Source organism: Fundulus heteroclitus, unplaced genomic scaffold (assembly GCF_011125445.2).
Source record: "Fundulus heteroclitus isolate FHET01 unplaced genomic scaffold, MU-UCD_Fhet_4.1 scaffold_28, whole genome shotgun sequence".
In the NCBI taxonomy this organism is placed as follows: Eukaryota; Metazoa; Chordata; class Actinopteri; order Cyprinodontiformes; family Fundulidae; genus Fundulus; species Fundulus heteroclitus.
Window position 1 is genome coordinate 3,431,217 of NW_023396689.1, and position 13,506 is coordinate 3,444,722.

General features: G+C 40.5%; 1 protein-coding gene across 1 annotated transcript in view; it reads right to left on the reverse strand.

Moving 5' to 3' along the window:
- Nucleotides 1–175: 175 nt before the first annotated feature.
- Nucleotides 176–13,506, reverse strand: part of enpp6 (ectonucleotide pyrophosphatase/phosphodiesterase 6) — a 162,644-nt gene continuing 149,313 nt past the window's right edge. The window contains exon 8 of the mRNA XM_036130043.1: nt 176–1,147. Within this exon, the coding sequence (XP_035985936.1) occupies nt 942–1,147 (206 nt within the window). The 3' untranslated portion in view covers nt 176–941. The remainder of the gene's footprint in view (nt 1,148–13,506) is intronic.

Here is a 13,506-nt window from a genome sequence, read left to right on the forward strand (position 1 = left end):
TAGCTTTTTGTGGTGTTATTTATGTGTCCATCAGTTCATAGTAACACAGAACAATAATTTTAGATCAAACAAATTTATTCCAGAAATGAGGAAAAAAAGCCAACCAAAAACAATAAAAGTGAAATAGTATCTTGCATAGTTTTAACAACCCAACAAAAGTCACACAAAGTAAATCATAAGGAAGAAAACAAGCGAATAGATATGTTAACTTTACAGTTAGTCAGATATTAACAGACACTCATTACAAGTATTAATATTAATGTCAATACATTTGTAATAGTTTTGTAGGGTTAAATGATGTTTATAACATACAATTTTAATATAAAAAATCAAAAATGGGGTGTAAAATTTTAAGTGGTTTTTAATATTTGCTACAGTGGCAAAAATATACACAAGTCATATTAAATAAATTTGAATGCTATTGAAAAATTCATTTGTCAGTAACTAAATTCACTAGGGCAGCACATTATATAGGTTAAAAGACTGATGATGTTTTAAAGCCTTTATTTCTGTTCATTATGATTTCCACCTAAAAAACAGTATTTAAGATTAAAATATTGCATCAGACCAATAAAAAAGCAGCATTTTTCATGCAGGATTGGGGGCTTGATGAAAAGTATGTTTTATACCAACTTAAAGTTGTTTTCTTCCAAAAGGTACTTTTAATTTGACAACCAAGCCTCTTAGAAATGTATTTTCTAATTGATTGAATATGACTGTACATGACACAAAGTAGTTTAATTTCCCTCAGCAAGTTGCACTTTTATCAAAAGAGAGGGACCATCACCAGGGGCCCCTGGGCATAGATACACCTAGACCCAGTTTCATTAACATCTGCGTACCACAGCACATCCTTACAATTCAAATCTATACCAGATAATTACCATCATATATATCAAAGATCAAATTAGCATTTCATCTGATCCAAAATACTTAATGTTTTAGTAAAATACTAACAAAAGTACTCCTAAAAGAACAATATTGCAAAGTGTATCAGACTGGAATGGACTTTCAAAGCCATTTAGTAGATACTCCACTCGAGACCAGGATCCGTTATTAGGCAAAGGATCCACACCTAGTATCCAGCACATGACGTTGTAAACATCCACTGCTCTTATTGAACCTCCTCGAACATTTTGCTTGAAGTCTGAATATACAGAGGAAATATAATAAATAAAATTTTCATAATAACCTGACAAAGCATCAACACATATCTTGTATTTAACACATATTCCTGTGTATACTAGTGAGTATATAAGAGTAAAGACAGTGCAGTAAAATAACACCATACAGCAGTCTGACTCTGAAATATTAAGCATAGCAGCAACAGAAAATGTAAGCAATATTCATTTAAAAAACAAGGGATCACAAGCAGCAACATTTTAAAGAACAGCTCAAAAAACAAAATCTCTTGAGAAATTAGTTTATTGTTACGTAAGTTGTTGAGGTTTAGAACAATCATTCTAAAACAATGTTTTTTTTAAGTTTTATTAAACCTCGAGCAATTTTCAATACACATCCATTCATCTTTTTTTCATTTCTAATTATTGTGTGTAACTATGTCTTTGCCTCTGGCATACCCTAATTTTCTCGTTGTGGGACAATAAAACAATCTCTAATCTTTTCTTGTGTATACCTGCTTATGCATTCTTCCGTCATGAAAGACAGATGAGGCAGTGCCTCCCCTGTCATGAGAAGTAAAATACTAACAATGATGAGAGAAAATCTATTTGTCCACTTGACTGTTTCATAAATTTGTTTTTTGTTTGATTTCAACTAATGACTGGAATGTCCACTTCTTTTTTGTTTGCTACTTACCTCCGATAAGCCTCAGCTGAATGTTATTTTAATCTCAACCTTTTGAAGATTGTTTTATCGCTAATCATAAGTAAAAGTTTAAAGATTTTTTAATTAATAATTCAACGTTTGTATGGCTAGAACTACGACTCCCATCTTAAAGCTATAGTTGGTAATCCTGTTCAGAAACACTTTTTGTTATACTGGGTAAATTCTTCTTTCCATCCTGAAAGTGGTTACTACATTATGTATTCACAAAAAGGAGGTTAAAAAATAATTCTCTGTGGGAGTTGCATGCCAATAAAAACTCAAAACATGGATTTGTCAGAGTTTTGTTCCTGCTCTCACCCATAGACATTGTATGCTTACCTCCATCTGTCCCTCGAGTTCTGGGGGAATCGCCTTATCTATTGGTTGTCCCCTGGGTGCGATTTGCCGGGGGGGATTTACCCCCCCTCTGTTTGTGATGTCCCCCCCTCTGGTCATTCATGTTTTATCCCTGGGGGGGATACATTCCCCCCATCTGGTCTGAATAAGTAATATTATGGATTTTTAAAAATGTATATAAAGTAGGGCTGTCCGTTTTAACGCGTTAACTTTGTTAACCACAACGCCGAAAAAATTTTTGTCGCCGTTAATAGGGCTTGGGATCCGCGTTGCATTGTGGGACGTGATGGCCATGTTGATGGCTATGCGAACGTTAACATAACGCTGACATAACGTTGTTGAACGAAGAGACGTAGCAGTAGAATAGAAAGAAAAAAGATGTTAAAATCCCGAAAAGGATCTGGAATATACCGGGACACATTAAATAGAGAAGCCAGGGACTGGTATGTTGACAAAATCAGCATTATTAATAATTTGGATCCATATGAAGTTTCAAACAATGAGTGGAGCGCCCACGAAGACTTGTTGCCACTGTTTTGCATATCGGACGTCTTCGGCTACCTTGTTTGTGGTGTGAGCGCCTATACTTCAGAACAGTTCTGAAGCTACAAGTCCTTGGAGTCTCATGTGCAGTTCACAAATGGATGGGTTCAGGAGCTGCAGCTCATAAAGCCAGCAAACAGTGGGAACACAGTAATTCGTACAAAGGTAAGCTGTGCTCAGACGGGCTCTGGCACCTGCTAGTTTAGTATCTGCTAACCGTTAGTGCTAACAACCACTCACGCATGTAATGTACTTTTAACTAGTTGCTATGTGTTTCAAAGGTGTGGTTAGTAACGTTAACTGCCAACCCTCCCTAAACCCTCCGGGTTTCTCACGTATTTGAGCCTTTATCAACCGTCTCTGGGCGCGCATTCATGCATGTATGTGGTGTCGTGGTTGAAGGAAAGAAACAATGTAGGCCAGTGGTTCCCAAACTTTTCTGGCTCAAGGTACCCCTACACATTTTTCCACCCAGCCGTGGTACCCCTAAACTTTATTTCACATTCTACTCTTCATTTGTGCAATATTTTTGTAATGTCAAGCATAACAGCATGTAGAAACTTATAGAACTGTTTTATTAAAACAGTAAGCCTATTGTAACAACAATGAAGATCAGCATTTTCCAACAAAATATATCCCAAATGGTGATATATTAACATAAATATTTTAGTTTCAAAAACACTTGAAATAAGTTATGCCGATATAACCAGAACATAACAAGTATGGGCCTCAAACAAATACTTGTACTATTGCAGAAAATGGTGTCTATGTCAGTTTGAATGGGACACATGCCCCTGTCTCTGACTGCACAGTCTGTTGATGCGAGGGGGGATTGTGGTCAGTGAAACACGGAGATCCTCTTCTACTGAGAGCCTTTGCCTCAGCTTATTTTTCATGTATGTCAGAGAGGAGAAAGCCAGGTCACAAAGGTAGGAGGTGGGGAACTGTATTAACACATTGATGGCACCTTCTGAAATAGAGGGATACTCCTGTCTTACACAGAGCCAAAATGTGTCCAATGAAAGTTCACTGTGCTTTAACTTCAGTGTCCGGTCTGCTTGCAGCTCTACAAGCTCATCCTGCCCCTTTGTAGTCAAACATTTTGCAGCAGATGTTGTGGCAAGATGGTGAAATGGATCTCGAACCCAGTCAAACTCTGCATTTTTTTGTGGGAAATAGTTCTCAAACCTTTCTTCCAGTTTAGTAAGGTGAGCAGACACAGAATGGAACAAAAACTGCAGTCTTGTGTGTGGCATTGCTAGTTGTCAGTGGAAACATATCAAGATTTTTTTTAGCCACTCTCTGTTGCCACTGTCCTTATTTTGCCCTGAAGCCATTGATTTTGTCTGTTGCTGTGAGAAGGGTTTCATTTTTACCCTGCATTTTTGCATTTAGCTCGTTCATGTGTCCAAAAATGTCAGCCAGGTAAGCTAGTTTGAGCCACCACAAGTCTTCATTAATCTGCTCTTGAAAAGGAATGTCATGCTCACTAGCAAAAGCCAATAGTTCTTCTCTTAGTTCATAAACACGGGCCAATGCTTTACCCCTTGATAACCATCGGACCTCAGTGTGTAATAAGAGACCCAGATGTTCAGATCCCATTTCATTGCAGAGGGCGCCTAATAGTCGTGTCCTAAGCGGGCGGGACTTAATGTAGTTGACAATTTTGACCGCTTGATCCAATACCTCAGTGAGATCAGGGGGCATTGTTTTTGCAATAAGACTCTCCCTGTGGAGCATGCAGTGTGTCGCTCTTATGGTGGGATTTCTCTCTTTTGCTTTCGTCACAAAACCTTTAACTCGGCCCGTCATGCACGCAGCGCCATCGGTACATATACCTGCGCACATTTGCCAGTTAAGGCCATTTTCCATGAAATAATCATTTGTGACCCTGTATATCTCATCACCCGTGGCATGATTTTTCAGTGAGTTACAAAATAGGAAGTTTTCTGTTATGCGGTCCTCATCGACGTACCTCACGTTAGCGATCAGGTGACAAACGGCACTTGCATCGGTGGAATCATCTATTTGAAGTGAAAATTTTCCGGTCTGTCGTAGTCTGTCACAGAGACTAGCTTCAATGTCACCGGACATATCATCAATGCGCCGTTTGATGGTGTTGTCAGAGAGCGGAATCTTATCGATTTCTTTGGCAGCGTCTGGTCCTAGCATTACTTGAACAATGTTTTTGCATGCCGGTAAAATTAGCGATTCTGCAATGGTGTGCGGCTTTTTTGCTTTAGCGATGATTTCAGCTACCATATAACTAGCCCTCTGTGCTTTCTCTGACACACGAACATGGGACAGCATACGTTCACTCTGTGTGGCATTTTGTGATTTTAGCCTTCTGAAGAATTCAATGTCTTTATTTTTATAGTCCTGGTGCTTTGTGTCAAAGTGCCTTGACAGTTTACTAGGAGCCATAGCGTTGTTTGCTAGCGTCTCCCTGCAGATTAGGCATACAGGTCTGGGACATGTAGCATCCCCACTCCAGAATAATCCATATTTGAGAAAACAGTCATTGTAGTGTCTTATCTTTGGCCTCTTTGCTCCCGCTGACTCTTCAGGTGTTGCTTCTGGTGTGTCCAGACGCGAAGGATCTGAACTGGTTCGCTTCACAAACTTGTCCATATTTGTTTTGCCTCTGCCACTACCCGATCCGTACCGGTAGCACGATCCGTACCATCAGCTCATTTGCGCACGCGCGAACAGAATAACTTCCGGGTCACCAAAAAAATAATGTAATTACGTTAATGAAAATACTTATTTCTATACTTTTATCATTAAAGAATGCTAAACTATATTTTAGAGAAAATATTTACGATTTTTCTGGAAGAAATTGATGCGTTTTACATTCTCCACTGTATTGCTTGATGTCGTCATCGGATATGCTCAGAAGTCCGTGAATATATCATTGCGCAACGTTTGTCTGTATTGTCTGAATACACTCTATAAGTTTTATTATTTGTTTAAACAGGACTGGAAAAAATATTTTCATCCTTAATTATACGGTGAATTTTGTCATACAAATAATCTTGTACTAAAAATTAGTTTTTTTAGATAGTTAAAACTATCGATTAGGAGTTTAGCGCCCTCTGGTGTACAAATCACGAACAAGAGAAGACCCCGTCATAAAATTACCCACATAATTTTTTTTTTATTTTTTTTTTTACAAAAACCGAACAGTACTTCTAAACGTGTTTATAGCGGGGTTTTTATGTACTTTAAGAAATGGTGTATATATTCTTATTTCCCTAACCACAACTAGGAAACATGTTTACTATTAAAAACACACACAAAAACGGATCGGGTAGTGTGACAGCCTCCACCGCGGACGCTGCTGTCATAGCGACGTACAAATGACACCGTCACACCCCCTCAACCGAAATGCATTATTTGCTAATAATTATTTCTCTGTCATTTTTTTCAAAGTAGTAAAGAAAATATAAAATGAAGCCCCTCATCTTAGAATATATTTGCTTACGTCAAAATAAATTTACAAAATTGTTAATATGTAAAATGTACATTCAATATAAAACTCCCCCGTAGTGACCTCGCGGTACCCCTAGGTGCCGCGGCACCCACTTTGAAAACCCCTGATGTAGGCTATAAAATAAAACCGTGCATCTTTAACTTACCAGAATGAAAATGCAGTGAACACACTCTCATTGACATCGGGATACTGTGGAAAGTTATGTTCGGTCGTCTTACAGCCGCGATCCAAGCGAGCCGACGACTCTTCGTTATCTCTGACACTTGTTCTCCGTGGTTGCGCCTCCAGGCAGGAAAGCGGTGGAAAGTTAACCCATTTTCTATGTTTTTCCCATGGCGATCATGTGTTGCGCTGTTACAGCCCACAATACAGCAACGGTTTACCATGGTTGAAATCAAGTTAAGGTGAAATTAATCAAATTAAAACACGGCTGAGAGGGAGTACAGTACGCGGTAGTCATAGGCAGTAGTCTGAGTAGCGGTAACGGAGGCCATCAACATGGCGGCCACGCAAAATAATTACGTCATGACGGCCAAGCCCTATTGCGCGTCAAAGCACACACACCGTTCCCTAATTTTTTTTTTTTCCCTGCCGTGCTCTCTGGACTGTGTTTCTTTTATCCTCAGCGCTTTCCGTAGTTTCAAGAGAGCTAGAGACTGTAGCAAAGCAGACCCACGCTCACTGTTGCACAGACTGTTTATTTCATGCGACTTTGGACTTGTTTTATTCTAAAGGCACTTGTAAATTTCATGAGTCACGGGTTGCGTTTTTTTTGGGACGTTTCTGAAAGTGAAATCGCTTATTTGGGCTCTAAAATAAGTGACGAAACAGCGGTTATTAAGAGACCTTCCTGCACTAGACACTTTGAGTGTATCCAGCTGAAATATCCCTCCGCCATCGGAGCCGACGGTAGTAAAGGCAGACAGAGCAACTCTGCACGTATTTTCTGCAGTTTACGGTGCAATAACAGGTGATAACTGCAGAAAGTAGATTACTTGGTGCAGATCACCATTTTGAGCAGACACTGGTTCTGAAGATGAGTTTTTAACATGCTGATAACATTACAGAAATCCAACCCATAAACCGCACTTTAATGCTTATTAATTTGTTTTCTCTGTATTTGACAAACTAAGGCTGAATTATGTTCAAACGAAGGACCTGGAGTTACTAAACAGTTGCTAAACAGTCTCATTCAGGGTACTAAGCTCCTGCCCAGTTGCAAGCAAAGTGTAAGACTGGAATGACCTGGAAATTTAAAACCTTTTTCCAGGCTTAAACTGTATGAATATGGATATAAACAGCATACAAAAATATTGTTGTTGGTGTGACAGCTCAGAATTAGATGTGTGTGAGAGAGAGTGAAAACACGAACAATAAACTTATGACTTTATTGAAATGCAAAATGTTTATTAATGTATATGTATATGCCTAATACCATGTGTATCTTTGTTTAAGAGGCAAAAAAATAAACACTAGGATATTTTCATTCCAATTCTCAAAAGTGCTTGAAAAATAACAAAATAAAAATATTTTTTGTACAAGCATGTATTTTATTAGTGTCATTTACTGCAAAATTGTATATTAAAATGCTCAAACAGGCTATTACATTTTCAGAAATAAAAGGATAAAACATGCAATTAATTTGCAATTAATCTCGAGTTAACTATCGACATTATGTGATTAATCGATTCAAATTATAAATTTTAATCGTTTGACAGCCCTAATATAAATACATGTCTTGTGTCCTTCACATTTGTTAATTTAATTTTTTGTTGTCTGTTTTTAAAGAGGGGCTGCAGATGGGTAGCGCTGTTGCCTTGCAGCAAGAAGGTCCTGGGTTCGAGTACACCCCTGGGTCTTTCTGCATGGAGTTTGCATGTTCTCCCTGTGCATGCGTGGGTTCTCTCCGGGTACTCCGGCTTCCTCCCACAGACCAAAAACATGACTGTTAGGTTAATTGGCTTCTCCAAATTGTCCTTAGGTGTGGGTGTGAATGGTTGTTTGTCCTGTTTGTCTCTCTGTGTTGCCCTGCGACAGACTGGCAACCTGTCCAGGGTGTACCCCGCCTCTCGCCCAGTGAACGCTGGAGATAGGCACCAGCACCCCCCGCGACCCCATGAGGGAGAAGCGGTTTGGAAAATGGATGGAATGGATGGATGTTTTGTCAACCTGTCCAGGGTGTACCCCGCCTCTCGCCCAGTGAACGCTGGAGATAGGCACCAGCACCCCCCGCGACCCCATGAGGGAGAAGCGGTTTGGAAAATGGATGGAATGGATGGATGTTTTTAAAGAGTATTAATAGGTTTTCTGCTCGAAGCGGTTAAAGTAAACTAATACCCACTCCCAAAGTAATTTTGTCATATTTCGGCCCAAATAATCAACAGAAAAGGTCAAGAGTAGATGACGGGACAAACAGCCATGGTAATGTTACAGGACGAACTTTGGTGGATGATGAGGATTTGCAGGCAGCGCCACAAGACAAGAAGCAGCAGCAGCCGATTTCTCCACCCTACCGCCCAGGACAGTTTACATGCTGTCTCGAGCCAGACAGCTTGCAGGCCACATAACCTTGTCGTTATGTTCATTTAGAAAACACTTGAAATGACCCCCCACCTCTGCTTTTTTTGCAAATCGCACAATGGTTGTCCCACATGCCAATCATTCTGACATGCTCACTTAACGGCAGTGTGTGTGGTCTTTCCTTCTGATTTTCTGACTGCTGGCTGCGCATGCGCACTTCTAGTGTTTATATATCCGATTAGCTTAGCGGCTAGGTTAGAGGCTAGATTAGTGGTTAGCTGTTCATTGTAGCGCCACTGCTTTCACCGTTGACTTTGAACATGGCTGAGAGTCATAAGAAGTGAACGGCGGTCATGTTTATGAGAAGAAGAGGAAGGACTCAGTAGAAAGAAATAAGAATAGAGTGGATTTGGGAGATTTTTTACACAGAATCCCCCTGAAGAGTGGAATAGCAATGTAAGACGGTCTTGCATATGCACAGTTATTTAAAAAGGGACTTGGGGAAAATTTCCGACCCTAGCTTAAGTGACAAAACATGAATTCATTTTTGTTATTTATTGTTTGAGTAAATTCAAAACAAATTCCAATGGTGAAATTCCCCAGTTGGTGGTGCTGATTTAAAGACAATGTGTTTAGAATCAGAATCAAGTTTAATCGCCAAGTAGGTTTGCACATACAAGGAATTTGACTTGGTGATGATGGTGCAGACAGAAATAAGAATACAATAAAATAAAGTAAAATTGAATAAAATCAATATATATATACAGAAGTAATATACATTCAGTAGAATGTGCGTTAATGTAACGCAGAAGCTTGTAAGTCCTGAACGGGGGAGAGAGACAGTGTCCAGAGTCATAGGCGGCTCTTGGCCTTGGTCATAAGACCGGTAGCAGATGGGAAAAAGCTGTTCTTGTGGCGTGAGGTTCTGGTCCTGATGGAACGCAGCCTCCTGCCAGAGGGAATTGTCTGAAATAGTCCATGACTGGGGTGCGAGGGATCAGCCACAATCTTCCCTGCACGCCTCAGAGTCCTGGAGGCGTACAGGTCCTGGAGAGACGGAAGATTGCAGCCAATCACCTTCTCTGCAGACCTGATGACACGCTGCAGTCTGCCCTTGTCCATAGCGGTGGCACCAGCGTACCAGATGGTGATGGAGGAGGTGAGGATGGACTCAATGATAGAGGAGTAGAACTGCACCATCATTGTCCTTGGCAGGTTGAATTTCTTCAGCTGCCGCAGGAAGTACATCCTCTGCTGGGCTTTTTTGGTGAGGGAGTTGATGTTCAGCTCCCACTTTAGGTCCTGGGCGATGATAGTTCCCAGGAAGCAGAAAGACTCCACAGTGTCGATGGTGGAGTCACAGAGGGTGACGGGGGTAGCTGGGGCTGAGTTCTTCCTGAAGTCCACAACCATCTCCACTGTTTTTACGGCGTTGAGCTCCAGGTTGTTCTCCCTGCACCAGGTCACCAGATGGTCAGCCTCCCACCTGTAGGCGGACTCGTCACCATCAGAGATGAGTCCTATGAGAGTGGTGTCGTCCGCGAACTTCAGGAGCTTGACAGACTGGTGACTGGAGGTGCAGCTGTTGGTGTACAGGGAGAAGAGCAGAGGAGAAAGAACACAGCCCTGGGGGGAACCAGTGCTGATGAGCTGTGAGTCAGAGTCATGTTTTCCCAGCTTTATGTGCTGCTTCCTGTCAGACAGGAAGTCTGTGATCCACCTGCAGGTGGAGTCGGGCACATTCAGCTGGGAGAGCTTCTCCTGAAGCAGAGCTGGGATGATGGTGTTGAAGGCAGGGCTGAAATCCACAAACAGGATCCTGGCGTAAGTTCCTGCAGAGTCCAGGTGCTGGAGGATGTGGTGAAGGGCCAGGTTGACCGCGTCGTCTGCAGAAGTCATTAAGTCCTGTGGTCCTTGGCTTCTTGGGAACAGGGATGATAGTGGAGGATTTGAAGCAGGCTGGCACGTGACATGTTGCCAGTGAGGTGTTAAAAATGTCTGTGAACACTGGAGACAGCTGATCAGCACAGTGCTTCAGGGTGGATGGAGACACGGAGTCTGGTCCAGCGGCTTTCCACGGGTTCTGTCTTCTGAATAGTTTGTTAACGTCTCTCGTAAATGGAAAGAGTTGTCACTGAGGTGGAGGTGATCTGTTGGGTGGTGTCGTGGGGGGTGGTTGCAGGACAGTCCCTTTGTCTGTCGAAACGACAGCAGAAGTTGTTCAGGTCGTTTGCTAACTGTCGATCGTTCATGGAGTGGGGGGCTTTAGGCTTGTAGTTTGTTATCTGCCTAAGCCCTTTCCAGACAGAAGCAGAGTCGTTGGCTGAAAACTGGTTTTTCAGCTTCTCAGAGTACAGTCGTTTAGCCTCCTTCACCGCTTTGCTAAACTTGTATTTTGCATCTCTGAATCTGCATTTGTCCCCACTTCTGAAGGCATCTTGTTTGTCCAACCTTAGCCTTCTGAGTGTTGCTGTGAACCAGGGTTTATCATTATTTTAAATCACCCTGGTTCGTGATGGAACACAGCAGTCCTCACAGAAGCTGATATATGATGTCACAGCTTCTGTGAACTCATTCAGAGTGGTGGTAGCAGTCCTAAAAGCGTCCCAGTCAGTAGAATCCAAACACGCCTGAATATCCTCCACAGCCTCACTGGTCCACTGATGGCGCCGCGGACGGCTGCCACGGTGTGTTGGTGCGCTGATTTTTGCTTTGTTTTACTTTTTAACTCTGGTTTTTGCGATGACACCCGGAGCTCTTTCACCCGAGAAGAACTCATGAACATCAGGGCTACATCACCAGAGGATTTATTCCCTACTTTTCTTCTCCCTACGCTGGAAATTCTGGACATTCTGGTCAAAGGTGCGCTCACCTTTGCTCACGCAGCAAAACACCGGAGGAGAGGAAAGCGCGCTGGTGCGCCACCGCAAGCGCGGACTCCGCTCACCGCTACCGGGCATAATCCTGTCCAACGTGCGTTCCCTGTCCAACAAACTACACGAACTGAAACTGATGCTGGGAAAAAACAGGGACATATTACAGCCAATAAGTACACTATAGATTCTATAGTGTACTTATTGGCTGTAATATGCTTACAATAACAATGAAAAAATCTTAAAAAATTTAGTTTAGCACATTTTCCCAAAGTAAGAGTTGTAGTATAAACTAGATGAGGTTATCTATGTATTCTACAAGTTTGGTGGCACTACAATGATCAATAGTGTAGTCATTGCTCATTTTATACTTATTCTAATAATAAAATAGGTGCCGTTTGCCATTTAGGCATTGGGAAATTCCTCAAAAAAAATATTATTTTCAAATCCAATAAATGTGGTATGATATTCATGAGATCAGATACATTTTAAATTAATTTGATAATAATCCTCCCCTCCTTGGTGACGCTGTTGAATATTTCACTCTAATTATGTTTCTTGGGTTGCAACTTGCGGACGGTCCCTTAGCATCTGCAGAGCCGCGAGCTCTCCCAGCGCGGGGGGAGACTCGTTTTGAGGAAACTACGGTTGTAGCTCACTGTCAGCCTTGCTGTGGTTGCGGAGAGGTGTCTGTTTTGTAGAATAAATCATCCGAAGATGAGTTACTGATCCGGAAAAGCCGAATCTGTGAATATCTTTCTAACTTTACTGAAGTCGCAAACAGCTATTTCCGGGTCACGTAAACTGTACCGATTAAATATTAAAATCAAACTCTGCCTGCTGTCCGGTTTTCCATTTCGTATTTTCGATCTGAGCTTAGAATTGAAATATAAAAACCAATCCCTTTTTCATTTTTGGTTTAAGCATAAAAAACAAAAAACAAAATAACCAGTTCATTTTTTGTTTTTCGTTTTTTGATTTGCAATTAAAAATAGATAGAACGAAAGATACACGGTTTGACTGAATCCGTGTATCATTCATTCTTTCTATTTTCAATTGCAAATCAAAAAATAAAAAATTAATTACACTACCGATGAAGTAAAATCAGTGTACACTTTCAAAAATTATACTAACTCTGTATTACAAATAAGCGTACTTACTAAAAGTACACTAAATTAGGACTTTACATTTTTGTATTTTAACATATTTTATGAAAGTACTCTGATATGCCACTAAAAATAAACTTATTTTAGAGTGTACTAAATAAAGTGTACAGAAGTCACACTTCTAATGAACTAGTACACTTTAAAACAGTATACTAACAATTAATTTCCAAAAAATATACTTTCCATAAGTACACAGAATTGCCACTCTAAGTATGTCACATTTAATACACTTAAAAAAATAAACTACTATACAATTTAAAATACATTAACAACAAAGTACACTTTCAAAAAGTGCATTTTAAAAATAATTTGATTACTGGTAAATTAGTATACTTACTTTTTGGACTCTTAAGTTGAACTTAATTACATATTTTTTGAAGTATACTTTTAAAAAGTACATATTAAGTACTCTTTAAATAAAGCACAACAAGTAGAAGCATACTTGTTTTATACTTCATGCACTTCAGTCATATTTCTAATACACTAAAGTATACTACTTTTTTACCTGGGAGGCTTTGAGCTAACCCTGTTTCTCCTGAAATCTATAATCAACTCCCTTGTTTTGTTCACATTCAAGATGAGATGATAGTTCCACACCATGTCACAAAGCAATCCACTAGCTCTCTGTGGTCAACTTCTCATCCATCTCTGATACATCTGACAACTGCAGAATCATTTGAGTATTTCTGTAGATGGCAGAAGTCGGAATTGTGCTGGTAGTCTGAAG